The 22855-nt window shown below is 38.5% G+C and overlaps 1 protein-coding gene across 1 annotated transcript in view; it reads left to right on the top strand.

The window, feature by feature from the left end:
* Window positions 1-22855, top strand: part of BICC1 (BicC family RNA binding protein 1) — a 91923-nt gene that overhangs the window by 19295 nt on the left and 49773 nt on the right. The window contains exon 2 of the mRNA XM_069019114.1: window positions 14375-14421. Coding sequence (XP_068875215.1) covers window positions 14375-14421 — 47 coding nt within the window. The remainder of the gene's footprint in view (window positions 1-14374; window positions 14422-22855) is intronic.

Here is a 22855-nt window from a genome sequence, read left to right as displayed (position 1 = left end):
CCTTTTTCCTGTATTGGCTGTCTTTATCATTCCTAGCTAGAATTATTCTCAAGAGCAATCTCTTGCTAGTGTTCCCTGTGTATGGCTCTTGTCTGGGCTGATTTTAAAGACTTTTGGATAATATTTTTCCTTTTGCCAGGCTTCCTTGATACTTAAGTTGATGCTTTATGCCACTTAGTTCTTGGCCTGTTTTAAAAGAACCTCATCAATAGTTCTGTACTGGTTTAGTAAAAGCTTGCTTTCCTGTGGTTTCCAGTCTAATTTATGCTGCCATAACAATCTAATCTTTATCTAATTATCACATGACACTTTTAAGATTTTTTTTGTCCAAAAACTGGCTGTGATTTTGGTTTTATTCACTATTGAGTCCAGAGAGTGGCATTATGCTCCTTGATTATAAAAGATACCATCAAATTGCTAAATGTCCTATGTCAGCTCAGCCTCAACAGATCTGGATGTGTGCATTAATTACATCAGTTAATTATGATTGCTCCAAAGATCACCAACTGCCAGGTAGCAGGGCAAATAGCAAGGTTTGAACATAGACTTGATTTTTCTCTTTGGTTCACTGACATTCCTTCCAGATTACTGAGATTTCCGTGTCACTTGGAAAGTGAGTGTTTTGGCAAAAGCTTTATGTAAGCATGAGACACATGGGCAATATTTATAAAAACTGGGATATTTTGCAAGTGCAACATGTTGAGAGATGTTACACAATGCTCAGCCCATAGTGGCTTTTATGAACAGGTGGTAATGTCATTCTGTGTTTGGTGATAAAGAATTGTTTGTGTATTTGTTACTGGAAAAAGAGTTGATACTTGACATAATACAGAGAAAAAAACACTGACATAAACTTTTACAGAAAAGATCCAAATTGAGTAACACTGAGCAAAAATGGTAAGAAAGTTAGTCCTGAAAACAGCATTGCATTAAATCATCTAACATCTTGCTACTTAAGCCTCTTTCTGTTTGCAAAAATAGGATATTTCTTGAGCTAAAGCCCCCATGCAGGAACTGGAGGCAGAAGTGGGTCTAATATTAATTCCTTACTTGTTATTGTTTGTTTTTCTAGAGTTTGGCAGAAATTGCGCATTCTTTGTTTTAATTTTTCACGTCCCCACACTTGACATTTTATATCCCTTAAGTTTACAAGTTTCTTTCCAGTTTATTTTGCATGAACTTAAAGGGGTTTGTATAGTATCAGCTCTTCTAAGCAGGACTTTCCTGAGTCTTGAACATAAAAAAGGGGAATTTAATTTCAGAAATAGTCAAGTTTTCTAGATAAGTGAGTTGTGTAACTCAGAATTCCAGTTGTCTAACCACAAAACAATGCTTTCTTGTTTGCTTGTGGTCATTAATTTAGCTTAAGCATTTCCTGCACTGTATCACAAGGTTGTGTAAATGCAGCTTTGTAGAGTTTTCCTGACTTATATATTTCTTGTAAACAGCAGTTGTAGAAATAGTTTTGAGTCCATAAAAATACAAATTAGATAGCAGGGGGCCAGATGCAAGTCTTTGAGATCGTACAGTGTAGTCAGTGATTTGCTTGCACTTGAAAAGAAAGGAATCTCAGGATTTGAGTAACATATTTTGGGCCTGTTTGTGTAGGCAACATAACTTCAGCTCTCCACTTCCTGCCTGGTCCTCAAACGCCTCGCTCGGTTTCATAAGGTTTGAATAAAAGGTTCAGCAGCCCACAAAGGCTGGCTTTCAAGTCTTGGTACACACACTCCTAAGTGATATTTATTTAGAGTTAGTCTGATGCCCACAGCAGATTTTGGATAGGTTTGAGCAGTCCAGGCGACTACTGGGGGTTTCACCCCTCTGCAGGGCTGCTTCCTGGCTGCTGAAAAGTGCAAATGAAGGTTTCTCTTGCCTCGCAAGTGTAGCAGTTCAAAGGTGTTGCCAGGACTTTGCAGTCCCCTGGGAGCATTTCAGCTACCCTGTGGCAGGACCTCGCCTCTAGGAGGTGGAAATCACAAGGAATCCAGTGGTTGATGCAGCTGGCTTTGGAAAAACTCATCTGTTTATTGACTTGGGCTGGGGGAGCTGTGTGTCTCCCATGTAGCCAGAAGATGTAGTTTGGAAACCAAGAAAAATTAACTTGAGCATGTTAATGTATATGAAAGCATGGCCCAAAAATACCTACAGGGTTTGATGGCTGAGCCATGAAATTGGTGATAATCTTTATTCCTATAAGATGTTCATTTATTTTTATTTAAGTACTACAAAATTTGCATCCTTGACTAATTTTGTTTTCTTGGGATCAGCCAAATTTAGGAGCAGTCCCCGTGTGAAAAGGGCTAACAACCTAGATCAGTGCTTGAAGGTCAAGAGGCAGTTAAAACTTCTCATCCACGTGTAGCCTTTAGTGATGTGTGCTTCCAGCATGCCTGTGTTAAATTTCAGAAAGAGCTTTGGATCTTTGAGGGACAAATCTCATAGCATTGAGGTATTTGAATAAATATCACTGTATGTTCTGCTGGATAAGATTTTGGTTGTTTGTTTGGGTTTTTTTAAACCTTTAGGTGAACAACTTGTGGTCTTTCTCCTTTGCTTCTGTCACGCACAGCATGAGCTCGATTTCATAATACCTGTGCCATCATGCATTTTTTGGAGTGTAAAGCACTTCTCAGTGAAACAGTGACTTTGCTGCATGCTTGTGTAGCTTGAAATTCCACTTGTATATGCCACCTTACCCTTGGTTTGGCAAGAATACTCAGGTTCTCTGAAATAGTGTATAGCAAACTAAACACAGTATCAACATGATTTATCCTCCTGTTCAGCTCCTCTTTCACTGTAGAGAAATTTGTTGTAGGTTTTCTGTAGTTATTGATGAAAAATTAACGAGAAATAGATGGTAAAAGAATGTAATTATTGTTTACATGCATTTTGCAAGGATTTGCTGCATTCAGCAAACTTCTCATAGAAGATGATTTACTTTGAAAAACTCATTGGTAATAAAAAGAAATACTACCAGTGGAAATGCAGAATTTCCTGTGGAGTTGTATCTTTTTGTCCCAAAGAGGCTTTGTCCTGGTGCCAGCTTAGAGCACTGTTTTTCTGGATATGTACATCTGCTAAGTCTGAGTCCAGAGCTGTTTATATCTGTAGTGCTGCCTCAGTGAAGAAGCAGGTAGGATTTCCCAGGTGGAGTAATTTAACTTGGGAGATTAAAACTAACATAACTGGTTTAATTTATTTTGGTTTAACACCCTAAAATCAGAATGCTTTTGCTTGTCTTAAGCTAGCTGTCTTTTTTGCTAAGCAGTCCACAATTCTAAATTAAAAGTAATAGATTATTCTTAACACCTTATGCAGTCCACATCTCCTAATGTGGCGTGATTGGAGCTGGTATGGATGCCAGGCTTCTGGCTAAGTTTTACCACTGTAATGTAAACCAATGCTTTTATTTTACTGTAAGCTGTGTCTAGAAATCCTAATTCTACAGCTTGACATTCTTCATTCACTGGGAATGTGCATGTTTTTATTTACATGCATGCACATAAACGGAATAATTTGGCAGCTGTATACAGAAGTTGTGTTTTTTAACATGGGAACTGTTCATAAGAAAAATTCATGTAGCTGATGAAAATGTGCACATAAAACCAGCTGTGAAAATAAAACTTGTTCACCTTTACCAGAAGGGTCTAGACTTCTGTTGTGCTTTGATCTTCTTACCTAAACAATTATTTCATTTCCTTAGTTTCTTAAAAGCAAAAAGATCTTGGTATTGTGAGTAAACTTGAGTTTGGCAAAGTAACTTATATCACTGTATTTTTGTGCTGATACATAATTTGGATTTCTTGCCTAGCAAGTATATGGGAAAATGGGTGACAAGTTGGTGCACACTTTGTTGTAGTGGTGCACAGCTCTAAACTGGATGCATGGGTGAGTTTATTTCCTCTGCTTCCACCCTCTGGGGGGATCCATCCCACTCTCTCTTTACACATCTGCTTTGCAACTTCCTCAGTGATGTTACTTGAATAAATTGTTTTGGTTCTTGAGTCAAGCAGAGGAACTTGCATTCTTCAAATGTTATCTAGGTTATGATGGTGTCTAAGAATAAATTGGCACAATTTTTTCTTGTCTTTAAAGCTATGAATCAAGACATACAGTATATTCCTGCAAATGGGGTTATATGTTTAAGTGTGTTTTTTACCTTTGCATTTTTTAAAATTAGCTGAATGCATCAGTGCCTTGCCCCAGTGCTTATGCCTGTACTTACTTAAATCTGTTTATCTTATGCTTTTCTTCTTGGCTTTTTAAGCTTTTTGTCCTTTGCTACTTAAAGCTGGTTTATAGCTCAGTTACCCTTCTCATGAAGTCTTTAAGTGGGTTTACATTTTTCTGTATGTAAATTTAAACTTGTGTTTTTTTCATTTAGGAGAAGTAAAAGATACAAAAAGGATCCTATTTACTTTTTGCAAATACTCAAGGCAACAGCTGATGTCAAGTGGTTGCTGCTTCAGTAGTATTGTCAGTAGTCTAACATATTATAAATTTAGTGTACAGCAGTGACTCTCAGTTGTACCCTGAACTGGAAATTAGCTGTTCTAAACTGAGCAGCCCTCTGCTAGAATTCCTCTATTGTCACATGCCTCACAACCTGGAACTAAAATATACTGAGAAACCTGAATTGGATTTTTATCTGGGGAAGAATTTACATCTAAGGTGATCAATAGATTTTAAAACGGATGAATACAAAATAAAAAAAAGGCAGAAATTTGAAATTCTCAGGTTAAGGGCAAAGGAGATGCCAAGCAGCCTGGATGTGTGGATTTGCAAGTGTTACCAGCTGTGTGGACGTGCAGAAACGGGAGCACAGATGCCTAGAAAAGGGTTCACAATATGTGTCCTTTAAAAACTCCGAGGCTTTTGGGTTTTTTCTTCTGATAGAGACAGAAATGAAGAGAGAGTGGGTTTTGGACAGAAAAAGGAAACTGTTTTGTTCTCAAAATATTCCAACTGAATCCATGAAGCTGAAGAGTGTGGGGTTGGTTGAATTTTAGAAGAGCAGGAGATTTTGTAATTCCAAATAATGGGGTTTTTTTGTCCCTGTCAAATGTATTCCAGAATCTTGTTCAGCATAATGGGTCCAGATACAGTCAGCATCTCCTTGCTGTTGGAAAAGGCATTGTAGCTCAGTGTGTAACCTGCACTGCAACAGACTTAAACTGGTTTCCTGTATAAAGCTTTGTCTTTGACTTAATCTTGGCTTCTCTCCTGTAACTCCACATCTGTGAATGACTCATAACAAGCAGGACCATCAGAAAAAGATTGTGTACATTTTTATCCAAATCTGTAGGGTTTTTGTTTCTAATTTTTTTACAGCCTTGCTACATTCTCCCCTCCCATGCAATGAATCATGCAGTATCTCTACTCATACCTGACAAGTGGTTGTGCATTGAGGGAAAGTTGAATGCTAAACAAATAGAAAGAATATCCCTAGCAATCAATCTGCTCAGAGCAGAGCTTTTGTATTTGGCAGGTATCCTCTGTCAGCCCCTGGGGCACTTCTGATATTATGATTTTCTTTCCCCCTGTAAACAGGGAGTTCTGTTAAATGGATACTCTGGCTTGGAGGCTGAGTTGGAGCTGTCAGGCACTGGCAGCAAGGGAGATCCTGCCTCCTGAGGCACTCAAAGGCTTTTTTTTTTTTTTTTTTTTTTGAGCTGTCACATCCAGTGACTCAAGGCAGTCCCACTGCAGAGCTTTTAAGAAAAAATGCCAGGCTTTACATCTCTTACTTCTCTGACCCTTCCATGGATGCTTTGGCCCATTTCCAGATGTGTGACAGCACAGGGGCAGCTCACTCAGCTGTCCTGTCCCTTCTGGAGTGTTTGGAGTGGCCACACTGAAGGGAAGGGGCAAAGTGCTATGTCCTGGGTCTTTGTCTTCCATATTTTTCCTACTAAATACCTTCCTAGGGAACCATAGCCCCCATATTTAGTGCAGCTTATGTGCATGGGACCTCATGCACTAATAATAATGGGGGAGTCAGCTGAGGCAGGCAGGGTGAAAGAAGGGCTGGACTGGCTTCACCCTACCACGCTGCTTTGGTCTCCTCCCTTGTGTCAGAGGGGAAGCCTAGAGTAGTGGAAAAAAGTGAGTTGCTGGCATAAATATTCATATTTTTTATTGCTGTGCTTAGAATGATAACAGCAGTATGGTGTGTTGGGAAGGTTTTCCTGGAGCTACTAGAGCTGCCCATCTCCAGCTGTCTCCTCCAAAACCACCTCTCTTTGGATAACTGGTCAAGGGAATTGATAACATCTAAACTGTTAAAGTGGGAGAGTGCTCTCGCAGCCTGCACGGCTGGCTGCGCACTGCTGCTCTCAGTTTTTGACTACAAAGGATTTGGAACAAATTAATACAATGTGAAAATTGTTCCTGGCCAGCCAATCATTTCAGCTACGGGGTTCCAAATTTCCTGGAAAACTGAAATACTGAAAGGCCTGTTTGAAGGAAGGGAAGGCAATTAACTAACTCCTTGATTGAAATAATAGAAGCTCAACCACATCACCTTTCCTTTACACATCTCAGTATAGCTGACACTTTTTGGATGTGACTGATTCCACTTTGCATCTCTCAAGGGGGAGCTGCTTGGCAAAGAGTGAAGGAAGACTGAGGTCACAGATATTTTATTCTTTTATATGTAGGTAGCTAAAATGCTTTATGAACATGACAGTCATAGAATTGTTCTCTTCCCTTTTTACTACTGTCTGCAGTATATTTTCACAGATGTTTTTCTCAAAACTGGGAAAGATACTAGGGTGAGGTACAGTGGTTTAATGTACTTAATGTAAGGTTTTAATCAGGTTTCACTTATGCTAATGGATCTTAGCAAATCTGTCTCATAATTGACTGTTTGATAGGCTCACTTGTAAAAAAGTGATTATCAGTAGCACAGATGGAAATTTTTTGTCTTAAGAGGACCTAGAAATAGGGTGTTCAACTCAGCTGTTATTTAGGTGTCAAAAAGCTATCTTCCATTGATTAAAATGGAAGAAAAATGTTGCTTGTAATTGAAAATCTGGTGATAATAGTGGAATTATTTGGTGAAAAATGTTTAACAAGTCTGTCTTTCTTGGAATTCTCATCCCCTTTCCTACAATCTGGCCGCTGGGTACACTGTTTGGATGGATATTCTCCTTTCACAGTACCATCAAAGGGGTTACAAACTTGAAATGGAAAACTTGTGTTCGTTTGAGACTCCTTATGCTTTCAGGAAATCCTAAGTGAAGTTGTGCTTTGTTTGGTTTTGTTTTACTTGTTGACTTCAGTTGAATTTTATTAGTTAATCAATTTCCAGGAAGCCCTCTGCTGATCCCAGAAGCAGGGTCATTGATTTAGTCTCTGTCAGTCATGGCAATCAAGACTTCAGAAGGGCTTTGAAAACTTGTTTGGATTCATCAGCTGGCATATCTTCTGTAGGAAGCAGCAGAAGTCCTTGAGTGCATCAGCTAATAGAGTAATTTTAATCAGGTAATACAGTGCTGACAGCTACTCAGTTTTCCTGGCTTTGTTGTGGAGTGACTGGCAGGAAGCAAAGCAGTCACTTCATTATCTTCATTAAAATCCTCAATCTCGTGCCATGCACGCGCTGTGCTCCTCATCACATCAGGAAGCGTTCTGTGCCTGTGGGGATGAGCTGCACCCATGTGTGCCTTTGAAAGGAGAGATTTCCACCCAGGAAAAAGGGGCTCCCAAAGCAACCCCAGCTTCACAGCCTGCCTTCAAGCTGTGACTTGTCTCTAAAAATAAATAAACAAGCAGACTTATTTCTATGCGGAGTCTTGGCAGACAGCTTTCTCCCTAGGGATAAATTTGTTTTGTGAAATTAGAAAAATCTGTCAGATATCTAAAATTTACAGTTGCTATGTATTAAATTATTGGGTTTAGAGTTTTATAGTTACACAACCCTAAAAATATTGATGGTGGAATGAACAAGGTGAATTGCCTTCTCTATAGCCTAGGGGTTTTTTTGTTTTGTTTTTTATTTGTTTTTCCCCTTAGCATTTAGTCACCAAATCTGTCAGGTCCCTATGAATACTGCAAGCAGATCTCTAGGAATATTTGTTCAAAATCAATCAATGTCTTTTTGGCCATCAGAGCACATGTGTTGGGGTTTTTTTTTGCATTCTGTGTGCAGAGCTAATGGAAGCAAGGGTAGTTTATTTTAGGCTTTCTCTTTTTCTCTGTGTTGCTGTTGTCTTTAATCATCACAAATGATGGATGGGTGAAGCTTCATGAGTGTTGGTTGTAAAATTGGTTTTAGTTATCTGCCAACAATCCTAATTTTAGTATCAATGATTTAATCTTAATTTAGTATTCAGGAGAGTTGAAAAGTTAATATTCTCATAAGTCAATATGCCTAATATTAAGGGGAGAATGAAGATTATGGATGTGTTACCTGTCTGTGTTTACAATTACATTCTGGTGACACAAATCTCGATGCAGAGAGCCTCCTCCAGCTGGCAAAGGGTCCAGAAAGATGCCATGGACCCTGGCTGGCCAAGGAGGCTCACTGATACTATATTTCAGCAGCAGGGAAAAGCATCCTAGCCTCAGCCTGCTTCATTCCCAGTGCTGGTTTGGTCTGTCAGACACTGGAGCATGTCTGGCCTCTCTGTGGAGAGCTCAGCAGTTGAGTATTGAGTTCCTGCTAGCAGGAGGAGATACAGTGGAACCCACCCAAAACTGTCCAGATACTTGACAGACTATTCATTGTCATTTACCGAGCATGCTGAAATTCTTCCAGTTCTTCTTTGGCTGCTTTAACAGAGGGGCAATGCTCCCTTATAAACATTTTAAGTTTGTATCATGGATGTTTTTGTTGGGACTTGTAAAATTTTTTACCTGACTTGTTAATAAAAGTTGACACTTTCACCCTCCGTCCAAGAGTCCCTTTGTCACGAAATATGTAGATACTGGATAGTTTCTGTAATATTCCACTTACCATGCAGGCCCTGACTTTGTCATTACTATTTGTCAGCATGCTGTACAGGCAGGTATAGTTTGCTCTTTTTCTTGTTTGTTAAATGTTCCAGTAATTTCCCAAGAATTAGGTCCCTTTGCTCAGTCCCCTTTACTGGTACCTCCAGCTGACTCTGATCTGTCTATAGTGAGCATCCTCAAAATCTGAAGACTGCTCTGTATAAAAGTTTAAGAAAATTTGAATGTCTGATTTTCATTCATCAACTTTGGAAAACTCCATGAAGCCACATAAGGCTCCAAAATAGTGAGACTGCTATGTGTAGCAGGTTATTTGATGAAGTTTATTATAGTTAATAACAAAGTAAAAAGAGTATGTTACATTATTGAAAAGCCAGTTAAAGTCTCAAATATTTGAATTTTTCATGCACATTTCTTGCTTGTTTAAGCCTTGTTACTTCTTTTGCCAGGCTGTATATTTTAGCTGAGTTGTCTCTGACTTTTTAGTTCCTAAGCTGAAAACTTTAAGTAAGACTGGCTTTGCAATTACAAGAAAAATGGAAAATTGTTTTGTTTGGATTTCAGCAAATTCAATTTAAGGTCAGACTTTTTTCTTTAACAATGTACGCTCTATCTTTTTATTCCTAAAGGCATATTTTCAGCAATTTGGCTTAACTTTGTGGTCATAGGGGTGGAATTCTTTATCTTGGCTTGATATAAGCAAGCTTTCAGAGCATGTGTGGGTTAGTGTCTGACTTGGTGCACAGGAAAACACAATCATTTTGTCAGGTGGTTTCTGGTTCAATGAAAGAAGTTTTTGGTTGGGTTTCTTTGTGTATGACAGCAGCTTGGTAACTTTGGAGAAATAGCTCAGGCTTTCAATAAATAACTGTCCATTTCATTTAAAAAGTTAGCAGTAAATAAAAATCAACACTGTTATGTACGCTAGCATGTTTCCATGGCAGTTTCAGAAAAAACCAAACCAAAATAACATGAGGACATTCTTGACATTAGTGTTATGAAATATTTCTCATTCAGTGGATAGGAAAGTGAAGGATAATTGAGCACTTACCTTCAGATATATTATTCTACAGTTTCTTGAAACCCTCTTAAGTTGATTTGTCTTGATACTATGAAAATAATATCTAGTTATCTGTCATGTTAAATATTATTTTGATGCAAGGAATGATTTTGTTTCCTCATAGTTGACACCTGAAGAGCAGAACATGCTTTTTTGTTCTCTTAAATATGTAGTCTTTCAGTGCAGACAGAGGAAGAAGTTTTTGCACTATTCAATGTAAAGGCAAAGTCATCAACATATGGTACATTGAGTTTTTGATAACAGCTTTAAGAGTTTGGAAGGTAAGACACAAAACTGATGTGTGAGATCAGCAAAGTTACGGTAATTCATTAAAAGACTTGACTTAATCAGTGTATCTTGGGTTCTGTTCCTGTAAAATATGACCTGTATTGTAATAACTTTTTTAATAATTAAAATAACATTTGAAGTGAAAGCTCAAATTCATTTTTTCCACGTGAACCTAGAAGAAATTACAATTGGGCCTTTTTATGATTTGGTGATTAAGTAGACAAATGGTGCACTTCATGGGTACCATAACAGTTAACACCTGTTCCAACTGTTTTATATTTGTATTGGATGAAACCTCAGCAATCCAATATGTCTTGAAAAGCAAAAATCTAATATAAAATATTTCATGGTATGGAAGAAATTACAATAAACAGAGTATAGCTTAAAATATAAAATGCTTGTTATGCACATTTACATAGGTTTCATCTGTGTTTCTGAAACCAAGGTAGCCATCTTGTGTAAAAGTAATCCTAGTTTTTGTGAGGGTTGGTTAAGTGATTATTTAATACCATAAAGGAAATACTGTTTTCTAAGAAAACAGTATTTCCTGAGTTGGCAGAAATGAATCAATTTGTCAGTCAGAGGTCAGGTACAACTGGATTAATTAGCGTTTGGCTTGTGGTTTCTCTCAAACCTGCTTTGGGGACAGGGACCACCAGCAGAAGGCTGGCGTGCTCTCCTAAGGCACATGCCAGGCAATAGTGTCACTCCTTTATGTTGTTTGTTGCTGGTGTACTATTTTGAATTCTTAATTTCAGAAAATGTGAAACTTTGTCCTTTAAAATCCGAAAGCTTATTTCAAATTTAGTAGAGATGGGTTCTATTGTGCCTTCCCTGCAGCACAGGTACAGCACTGCTGGCCCCCTCAGCCTCCCACAAAGGCTTGTTGTCTTGGGGGTTTGGGAAGTTGAAAAATTACTGCTTTTTGAATAAATCCTGATTTTATATTAAAACTCTAATTATTATCATTAAGATTACAAAAATAATTTGCCAGAGTGTACTGTCAGATGTAAATATTGTGAGCTTCTTAATATGATATTTCAAAGCTGAAGTTTATTTTGAGAGTCGGGGTTAATACTCTCAAGATTTGTTTAGAAAAGTTGATCTTGGGATGTGATGACCTAGGAGATTTTTTTCCTAAACACAAATTCAAGTTTGCTTTTATCTCAGTTTATCTGATTTGAGGTAAACCTCAATGACTTTCTAAATTGCATCTGCTTGTAGAGAACACTGTAAATGGTTTGCATTTTAATGGCTTCTGCATAAATTTCCTAATTCTGGAATGCTTCTCTTGCCCATTTCCCTGCAAAAGATGCTGGTCTTGTCTTGCTTTAACAGAATCTGTTTATCCTTTCAGTTATAAAAGAAATGGGTAAATTTCCTCTTGGCTTTGGCTATTCCTGCTGTTTTCAGAAGTGCTAGGACTGTATTTCCTACTTTGGAGAGCAGAAAGGCTTCAAGGTAATTTCACATGAATCATAAACATTTCAGACAGATGTTGGAAGCTTTCTTAAATATAGGTACTTCGTTTGGGACTAAACATAGATGCAGATGTAGGTCATTTGGGTAGCATCACAAAATTCATAAACTACTGATAGAATGTAAATTCTCTTAACTGTAATTGCTCCTCATAAAAACAAGAGGAAATTTAGGAAGTAAAATGAAAAAGTAAGTAGATAATTGGTACCAAGAGTTATATCATAAGAGAAAGGAGGGAAAAGGGAGGCAATAGCTGGAAAATAGCTGACCTAAAAGGAAGCATACGTTAATTCGTGTAGTTTATCTTCAAGGTTTTAGGCATTTTTTTTCTTTTATGGTGAAATATATCATTCTAAGTGTAACACAATACTTTAAGCCACAATTCTGAGCCTGTTTTCTTTATTAGTTCAATGCATAATGGAGATGGTAATGACTAGATTAATATAGAAAAATGAGATATGATCAGAGGCATACCTCTTCCTGGATTTAGTAATGCTGTATCTTGGACACGAAGTGACAAAATACCAACAGAACTGCATTATCTCTCTTCATGTGAAGAACTGTTTTGAGGTACAGACCTTCAACTTCAGTGTCTTTCCAAAAACCACCATACAGTCTTCCCTGCCTTTTCATAGGTATCATGAGACCTGACAAATGTGTTATCATAAAGCATCTTATGTGCTGAAAAGCTCTAGTGAAAGACTGTCTTTATAGTTTGATGAAACAATAATAACTAAACCTACTAGTTATTACGTAAAGATTTTTCTGATGTGCCATTTGCTCCAACTTTCCTCTTGTCTCTACTGTTGTGTTGTTTTTTTTTTTCCTGTGAACCCATTTTGGGATGTTTTCATTCCCTCTTCTTTCCCACTTTGTCCGTACTTGTTGGATTCTATCTGTTGTGCCATCAGTTGTTGGTGGAGCCAAGCTGTAAATCAGGTCACCAGAATGATTCATATTAAAAATAAACCTACAGTAAAAAGCTTGGAATCCACTTTGTCAGCATTCTACTTTAATGTCCTGCAGAGCATCACTGCTATTATCTTAAGCCATCTCTTGCTTGTATTCAGTTTGGAAATCATGCATTTGCAGCTGGATCAAAATCTGTCTATTCTCAAAACTGCAACTTCAGCCACACATCTGTCATGTTCTCATCTCCAGTTTATCTCCTGTACCGTCTGATTAAAAGCATGTTGGTCCCATGTTCCACTTGAAATAGAGTTGTGGTACTCCTTGCTTCCCAAAAGCGTTTTATAGATATTCCTGAGTTAATGGAAAACATGTCAAGCAATGTGCACCTATCAAGGGGCTGCTTCAAGGAAGTTGTGTTTTTTCTGCTCATATCATTAGCTTGTAAATCTGGAAAACAAATCTTCCCTAACTGTTTTCTCTGCTTCCAGAAAACCTTGTTCTGGTGAAATATGCACCAGTGTGCTCTTCTCGTCCAGGCACCTATGGGTTTTGAAGGCGAGGAGGGCTTTGTTTGCTCAGACTTGTGGAACTGGGGAGTCTGGAATTGCCCTGCAGCAAGATGAACGCTTGATGGGTGTCATTCTCTTCCTCTGCTCTGGTGACACTGGAGCTGAATCATGAACTTCTGAACTGTTCTAGATAAAACTTGCTAGTACACTCTTTCTCTGTGGTATTTAAGTGTTGTTATTGAGATTTTGAGAAGCCTCTTTCACATGTAGTGGCAGTGCTTCCTCTGGGCTAGAAGTCATCTCGTGCCTCCAGCCTCTATCTGCTCACTTGGAATTGCTATTACATTGCATTAGCTGAGTTAACAGTTTCTTAAGAGTTGGGAATTGCTTGTATAATTGGAGGAGTGGGTAGAACTAAGTAGTTGAAGCATAGCTTTGAAGCCAGGGTAATGGGGTGAGTTCAAGGGGTCTGGTTTGTACGTGAGAAATACAGAACAATCATCAGTATAAGTTGCTTTGGTAATCCTGTACCATTCAGGAAACTTTTTTCTGCACTTGGAGTTCTTTTTGAAGGCATCCCATTCTCCAGGGAAAAGGAAGTTATCCTCTTCATAATCAGTTTGAGCTACTGTGTTTTGAACTGGTTGCTAGTTGAACACTACTGAACCACAACATAAGCTATATGCAAACAGTTGTATCATTTTAAGTGCAGTAATTTGAATTAACTAAACTTACAGTTATGGGTTTAAATACAAGTGGGAGATAATCCAGGTCTTGCTCTTGAGATCCCTGCATAATGTGATATTTGATACAGCAAGTCTTGTGCCCTCCTAGCTTTCTTTTGATCCTGCTGTTGGTAGAATTGGAGGGCAAAGTAGTGTGACTAAATTGTTACACTTAAACCATGTGTATTTTGTAACTAAAATATGTATCAGTATTTTAGAGCTCCAGTATGCAAATACAAACGGTTCAGACTTCAGCCATGGAAAGGGATTTGTAAAAGGTTTGTCTGGGTATTACTCAGTTGTTGACAAATGTTTTTTTCATGAGAAAAAATTACCCAGAGTTGTTATTTTACAGTAGTGTGTACTCACTGAGGATTTCTATATGTAAGCCTGCAAATTTTCTCCTGTGTATTTAGTAACCAGATCCTGCTTTTGTTTTACAGCTGCTGCAGAGGGCAAAGGAAAAAGTGGGGAAGACTTTTTTCAGAAGGTAAGAAAGATATTTCAGTTCTATAACAGCACCTGACTAGAGGGCAAAACATATACCTATTGTTCATGCATGTGATCAACTAATTAAACTTCATGTGCAGTTTCCACTGTACTGACCAATTAAAAAAAATTATTTTGTCATTTAAAGTGTCTCCTTGCCACCAGCCACGCATGGAATGAGGTGAGAAATGGGTTCTCTTTGGTGTATGCTACTGTTATCCATGCAGAAAAACAATTTAAGAGTTTTAGCAATTCTTTAACTGAAAATTTTAAAATATGCATGATGAACATTTGTAATGCTTAATAGTGGGGGTTAACCCAGAAGATGTTGTGAGGTGGTCTTAAGGATTTTGTTTGTGGATAAATGCTGCATCCTGTTATTAAAAAACTGACTCGCAACTTACTGTGATATTGTTGAAAGCATAAATATTTGGTTGAGAAATGCAAAGGCCTTTTAAGAAAGAAATGCACAATCCACAAAATGATTCAACAAAGTTTGTGGTTGGACAGAGGCACGGAAGGACTGGAAAAAGTAGTCCTGCAGCAACTAAACTACAAAGAGGAACATGGTCAAGAGTAATGACTTGGAAATTATTTTTGCAAAGTGGCATGGTATTAGGGGGAGGGGGGTTGGTCTTTTTGTTTTTCAGTAATAATGTAAAGAACATTATTTATGAGTTATGTTAATGAAAATCTGTGTGCTGCAGGCTAAGAAAAAATTTTAATAAAAAATTAATAAAAGCTGTTTTGTTTTTAGTACAGAGAAGACAGTGTAAACTTTGATGCTGTATGCTGAAATGCCTTGAAACTCCTTTTTGACTTCTCCATTGAAGTAGTTTGCTGTATTTTTCCTGTTTTCCTTAATTTTAAATAGTACTTCCAAACAGGAAGATGTGAAAGGTTGCATGTGACTGTGGAATGCCTTGATAAAGGCTGGTGAGGAGGAGTATATATGCTGCCAAAATGTTTGGGTTTTCAGATTTGTTGTTCTTGACTGACAATGAGAGTTATTTTTCCAAATGTGATACTTGTGCTTATCTGTCTGATATTGGTGTGCACAGGGGAGAGTGTGTCAATAGTTCCTCCTTAGGATTTTATCAAAATGCTTGGGTTTTTTTTGCTTGCTGAAACAAAACTAAACCATTGTAGCCTATGCTTCGTTCTGCACATTCTTCATTTTTCCACAGTGTTTTTTCTCACTTGAATATATCTGCTCATAATTCTTAAAGATGTGGATAAAATATTTCTTCTGGAGTGGCTTGTCTATCTGATGCATGGATTTGATTACTCAATTATTTACTGTAGATATGATGTACCTTACAATTATATAGTTATTAGTGTAATAGCAGAAAATACTGTGTTGACTTTAATAGGAAAGCAAAATGGGCTCAACTTCAAGCATGTGAATGAGTGCCCTACATATCCACACTCATCCAAGTGGCTATCTCGGCACTTAGATCTTGTTGTGAGTGTGTATAATTATTATATAGGCACAGTGGGTGCTGCAATGGGTTAAAGCTGCTTCATTTTAACTGGCATTCTTCTTACAGTATCAGCAACTCCACAGTGTAGATTTCTGAAGTTTTTAAGCACATACACACAATACTACAGCTAATAAAACCAGATGGAAACTATCTCCTTTGAGTTCTCTTTTGTTGGAAGAAATCTTTGGACAGTTGCTCATAAGCTTACTCACCGTCTCTGTCTGTGCAATTTCCTTTAATCAGAGTTAAACTTTTCCTTTTTCATGTGAAATGAATAAGGCAGAGTATGTGGAGGTAAAATGAAGACTCGTTTCATGTGTTTCAGGTTGTTGCAGTGAGGAAGAAAGTGATTTGTAGCATTGGAAACACATTGCAAACGAAGGCAGCGGGACACTTTCAGAAACTCCATATGAACTCAAAACTGCAGCAAAGGCATTTTTTAAAGCAGCTCTGAAAGTGAGACTTCAGGACATTACTGGCAGGATTTTGAGTGGAACAGGGAGGGGGAAGTGCATCCTTGAAGGGACACATGTAGAACCTGAGGGTATTATTTGCATAAATAATGCTATGTTTGGTGTATTCTGATGAACTAGCCTTAGTGTGCTGAGGTTAGCTCTTGGGTGGAAGTGTGTGTGAGGTGGAAGGAGTTTTCATATGAATGTTGAAATGACAAATGACAAGGCAAAAATTCGGGAATGTGATTCCATATGCCAAGGCATGCAGACCAAGAGGATGGAGAGAGGAGGCTGGGACTGGGGGGTTGGCAGGGACTCAGCCTGGATTGTTAAGATGCAGAGAAGTTTTTAAAGGAAGTTAAGTTAATACAGGGGTTTGGTGCTAAGCAGTCTTTTGCTGGTCTTGAAACATGTGGGAAAGCAGTATTACTTGGATTTTCATAATCATGCAGAATCTCAGTGGATCTGAACTGTTCCTATCAACTTTCAGAGTTTAATAACAATGTAAATGTCAAAATGCATTATTTCATTGAGCATTTTAGCAGAAACAAGCACATATAATGTAGTTGCTGGTGGAGTTGCAGAATAAGCCCTAAGTCTTGGTGAAATTCAGCTGGTATTTCTGTGGTGTCAGGGAAGGTCTGGTGATGAAGTGTCCCTTCCTCTGGTCCTGGATTCAAGTGAAAAGTAGATAAATGTCTTTTGGTAGTGTCATTTTTAAAAGTCTGAAGACTTTACCATACTTTCTTCTAATATTTCTAAGTTTTAGTACTGCTTCAGATGAGGGAAAAACTAACATCATCTAATGAGGATTTTTCAAAATCACTGGGAGCTACTAATAATTTAGCAAAAAATAAGTAAATAACGGCATAGTTTTCTCTGTAGAGCTCTTGGATCTGCATTTCAGTGACAGGTAATCCTAAATAAACACGGATTGCTTTGCTGTTGTGTTACATACTATTTATGTAAAAGATCCTTGTGGACCTTGCTCTCTAAATTGTTGTTCTAATTTATTCTGTGAGAGGAATACATAATATGAAGTTATTACATGTTCTTGATCCAAAGCCCATTTTTTGGTTGATGGTGGATTTTTTCCACCAAGTTCCACAACATCTGGTTCACGCCTCGTGGGAAGCAAGGCCCTTTCCCCAGCAAAGCCCAGGACATTGTTCCAGGGAACAGATAATTTATGTAGCACTGTAGATAGGCAGGGCACTCTTATATAAAATGTAAGAAGGTGGTAAGTTTCTCTCCTGAAGAGTTTGTAATCCAAAACAGGTGAGGGTCGGCCGTGTGGACAGAGAGGAATTTATGCATCATTTTGGTTTGCTTTTAGCTCTCTCATCATCAGTTGGGTTTTATTCTTTTTCTTTCAACACTCGGGATTCTTGACACTGATGATAATCTTTCATTGTGAAACTTCTCAGGGCAAGAGTGTGTCTGTAGCCTTCTCAAGGGACTGTGAGTAGAAGGGTGGGTGATAGATGAAGACCATGGCTTTAGTGGAATTTGGGTGGAGTTCCTGGGCTGACCTGGGACTGCACATGCAGAAGGTAGTGACTGGAAGTGATGCACTCATGGTGCTCTGCACAAGTGCTTGACTCCAGGTCACATCCACGTGCTTCATTTCAGTATTATTCAGTGTGTACAGGTTAGTCAGGGGCTTTGGGAGTATGCCTGGAGGGGCTCCTCAGCTCTGGCTTTCCTGGCTTTTAAGAGTTCATTTGCAGAGTGAGAAGCGCAAAATACTACCAGCCAGCTGTAATTTGTGTGTTTTACTGTTCCCAGGTGTTTGACATTCTTTTGTTTTGTGTTTTGGCTTTCTTTTGTACCTCTTTTAAGCAAACAGAAGTGGTGTTTGTATGCATTTGCCCAGTTGCCGATACTTGGGGGTTTTTAAGGTATCTCTGGATTTAGGCAAAAAGTCTATTTAGGTGCTCATGTTTCTCTTGACTGCAGACTCTGTTATTCCCTGAAGGAGACAAGTGTGCTTGGAGTTGTGAAGTTGCAACTGGGCAAATGTTTCATGTGTGTACCAAAATCTCTTCTGGTAATTATTAGGAGCTTTGGAGTGTAAAGGAAGACTAGTGGTTTCTTTTCTTCATTTTCCTTCCTGTCCTTACATGTAACATGTTTAAACTGTAGCTTCGCGTTTTATTAAATAATTAGCACCTCAGGAGTTACTGAGGCCATTTTGGAAGCATGATGTGGTGAAACCATCCTTTAAAAACAATTGATCTTTCAGTACAGGTATTTGGAAACAGTAGTAGTTTGTTTCTTTTCTAAAAAAGAAAACAAACAAAAACCAACAAAAAAAACCCCAACAAAAAGCAAAAGAAAACAAAACCCACCAAAACCAAACAAAACTACCAACCCCCCTGCAATTATTTGAAGATGTGAAACAAAGGTATATCTAACTGCATCTGTAATCATATTTCTGTTAATATCCTCTATGCAATGGCTATTAATGAATGTGCATTGCTTTTTATTTGTTTAGGAGGCTCTGGCAACAAAGGCAGCAAGGAAACTTCCTCAAGCCCTGTTTGCTTATCTGAGACAGTAAAAGAGCTTGGTTTGCAACATCCTGTGTTTTCTCTTGTATCTTTGAAACATATCTGTTATGCTGATCTGGGACAAACCTAACTTTTGCAATATTCTTACATGTGAATATATTCACACAGTGTTGGTGTATGCAGTTTGTAAGAATAGCTGGAATATTCTGATACAAATAAACCTATTTAAAAGCTAATTTTCTGTCTGCAGGAGGTCAGACTGAGCACTGATCAGTCTTCCGTTTTAATCTCTGAACATGAAATGTATCTAGAGCTTCAAATGCAAGGGGCTTGGGGCATTTTCTGGCATTAAAAATATTAATCATTGACCTGAGACTAAGATGTCTCAAGCTAATTATTATTCTTGTTCAGGAGTAACTTCTGAAGGGCTTTCCATGTGTCTTCAGCCATGACTATTCCCAAGCTGCCTATTTATAACTGTAGTTCCCCTAGGGCTGTATTTCCATTTCTGATGGCAGCCACTCAGCTCTCGGTTTCTCCCCGTGTTATTTATCTCGGTGGTGAGACCTCGTGAGTTGGTGGTGATCAGACATTATCATGGGTCTTGTCTCTGTTTCAACCACAGGAGCAGTTTGGAGCTGCAGGAACTGGTTGCACACATTCCAGATTTCGGGGTGGAAATCAGTATCTGCACTAGCATTAAAATAACCTCTTGATGTAGAGCTTGGCTCATAGCATGTGACAAGGATATATTAAGGCCATACGTTTCCAGAGTTGGCTTCAAGTGCCTGGCTGGGATGGGAATGCTGGCATCCAATTTACATTGAGCTTCCTCTCATTTAGTTTCCTGGGAAGAGGAAGCAACTGCTTGGAGAGGGCAGTGTGGATTAGAGGGCTGAAAGAATGTCAGTGGAAGTTAACATTTGCAGGAAATCTTGGGATTGAGACATTTGTCTCCCTTTTGGCAAAACCCCACCCAGTGGAAAGGGGACTGTTTAGGTTGGATCAGTGTCTCTAAAAAGGTAAATCAAGAATGCTTACTTAACTTTTTGCTTGGTTCAGGCAGCGCTAAGTGGTGGGAAGGCTTCAGTTTTGTGGAAAATGGCATTCGTCCCATCTGCAGTATAGTGACTGTTCTGCTAAAGTAATGGAGTAATTACAAGGATTTTTATTTTTTTCATTCCATCTCTAGTTTCCTCTGCGCTGCTTCTGTTACAATGGGCGCTGTCTTGAGATTTGACCTGTAATGTGAAGTTTTAGTTGATAAAGTTCAACTTTATGCCACTTTATTGCTATACTTAACACTGTGCAAGATCTCTTGCGTTGTAAAGCAATAGAGAAGGAGTGGTTAAGTGGTTTGTCACCATAGTCTCAGCTGAGGTGCTTGATGCTTTTAATTCTGAGAGTTAAACCCTCCCTTAAATAGAGGAGGGATTTCCTTCTCAGAAATTTTTGTACATTTTACCTTGGGGAAAAAAATTTAATAAAGAGGAGACAAGTATGAGAATGATACAAGTCAAGAACATACACTGGGTTTCTGGCTTGTAAGGAACAGAATTGCTGATTTTGCTTTCCGAGAGGAGAGGTGGATGCATGTTGGTATTCTAACAGTGTTCTGTGGGGACTTCATTTTTCAGTGATACTTTTTCTTATAATTTTTTTATATTGTGTAAATTATGAATGCTGTTCAGACAAATACTTTTATAGATCATTGTTTTGCATGCTTAAATATTTTTTTTTGGTTTTGACTATGGTTTGTCATTTATTTAAAACGAAAGTGTTACCTGTGACCATTGACTAATATTTCCATTGAGAGTAAACAAAACATTCAAATCGAGTGAAGGGCTTCACTGTTTCTTCATAAGTAAGAGCATTTGATTGATTGATTTTTACTCTCACTTAACTTTACTTGCTGTATTTGTTAAGTACAAAGATCTGTAAATGTTATTGTTGCAGAAGGTTCACTTAGTGCAGTGTTTGGATGCAGCAGCAATACTGCAATATTTGCTTAAACAAAACCCTTGTTTTAAGAATCATCTCAGTTCTTTTCAGGTGAAGTGAAGGTTAAAAAAGATGCAGTGTGTATATGCATACATGCGTGTGTTCTCACCCCTTCTAGGCTAAAAATCCCTTACTGGAAAGGGAAACAATAAAAATTCCAAAGCCATAGCCACATAGGCAGCTTTCCCAATTCCATCTTTAGTGATTTAGGGCTTTTATGTGTAAACCTGAAAGTTTGAGTTGTAAAGGTCATGTTTTTTACTCTGCTTCCTTTATTGCTTTTCTATTTAATTTGTTCATTAGTATATAAGTTTTGATACCCATTGATCAAAACTATGAGTAAATACGTTGCCTATGATGTTAACCTTGACCTCTCATTTTAGCTTCAATACCTCTTCATCCTGCACATGCTTGCCTTAGCTCTTGATAAGGTCTTTAGGAATAGCTGTGAAGATGGTAAATTTGTTAGTCAGTAGGGGCTAGGATCAGTCCTTGACAACAAACAGCCTGTTTAGTGCTCTGTGGAAGTCTCAGTCTGCACAAAAGTATTGGCCATGAGAAGTTGTAGGGGAGCACGTTGGTGTTTTGCTTAGCTTGACATGAAGCTAGGTAGCAGTATGCGAATGGGAAGCAGGCAAGTTTTCCTTCTATTCCCTTTTTATATGTCAATCAGAGACACTTTAATGTTTTTTGATAGTTATTTTAGTGTTTAATAAAAACTTGAAATAAAAATCGGTGTAATAGAGATGGACAACTGAGTAGGTGATGATCAATTTCCTGTAGTATTGAAGCAAATAACTTGCAGTGGAAGCATGGACAAAAACATATGTGAGAGTATTGATCCTTATCCACACTGCTTATTCCATAGGGTATCATCTAAAATAATGACATATTACACTTTTCCTAGACAGGTGAAATTAGGGAAGGAGGACCAGCCAAGCAGTCACCTGCAGGTACTTTTCTGAAAATGGGTCTGGGTTTCTGACAGTTGGAGTATAAAATGGGGAAATCAGGAGCCCTGCCTTGAAGACACACAGGCACTCATGTCCTTGGGTGTGGGAAAGCCCTGTTGTCCTACTGCTCCTTTCTGTACAGACACACAGCTGGAGTTTGATCCTTGTCCTCCCTGTGCATCGTTGGGTTGTGTACTTTAAACAGTTCACGCTTACATGTGTGCTATCAGTATTGACAGTCTAAAGTAAGAAAAAATTTGCTAAAGAATTTTCTGTGATTTTTGGTTTTAATTTTGGATCTGATGCCACTCTGCATAGGGGATGAGTTTTTTTGCCATGCAGAAGTACAGGCTGGAAACTCTGGGTAGTGTAGTCTAGAATGTGTGGGGGCCTGGGGCCACGTGCCATTGCTGCTTCTCAGGAACAGGCCCTTGTCCTCACCTGCAGAATTAGTGCTGACACTGTGGAGTCAGGCTGTACTGTCTAACTTGGAGTAGTAGCTATGACAAACAGTGAATTCTTGATTGGAATTCCTTATGGAGATCACCTCAGGGGAAAAGAAACCACAACAGGGCTTGGGATGTGAATCCACTGCTGTACCCAAATGTTGGCCAGACTTCCATAAGAGCTACACACTTGCACCAGGTTTTGGGCTAAGTTTTGTAATCTCTTATTTAACTCCTTGTTTTCCTCAAATTTCCTCACCAAACCAGTAGTCCTTGATGCTGCCCCACTGATGTGCTCTGGCAATGCAAGTGTTTCCTCTGGCCTCACCAGTTTTGGAGTTGGAACTCACAATGGATAACTTCACACAACCCTCTTTTGTATCTTGTTCTTCCTTCCCATCCTTGTTCTTGCCTTGCTTTCTCCTGCCCTCCAAACCAAAAAAAACCCAACAAACCATTAAATGTAATAATTCTGGTTCCAGCTACACCCATTGCTCTGTTCTTGCTGCCAAAAGTCATGTTCAGGGATTAGTCATCCTCTCAGATTGTGCTGCATCACCCCTTATGCATTGCAAGAGGAAGA

Source organism: Aphelocoma coerulescens, chromosome 6, assembly GCF_041296385.1.
Source record: "Aphelocoma coerulescens isolate FSJ_1873_10779 chromosome 6, UR_Acoe_1.0, whole genome shotgun sequence".
Taxonomy (NCBI): Eukaryota; Metazoa; Chordata; class Aves; order Passeriformes; family Corvidae; genus Aphelocoma; species Aphelocoma coerulescens.
The sequence above is the reverse complement of the archived record's forward strand: the minus strand, read 5'-3'. Positions and strand labels throughout refer to the sequence as shown.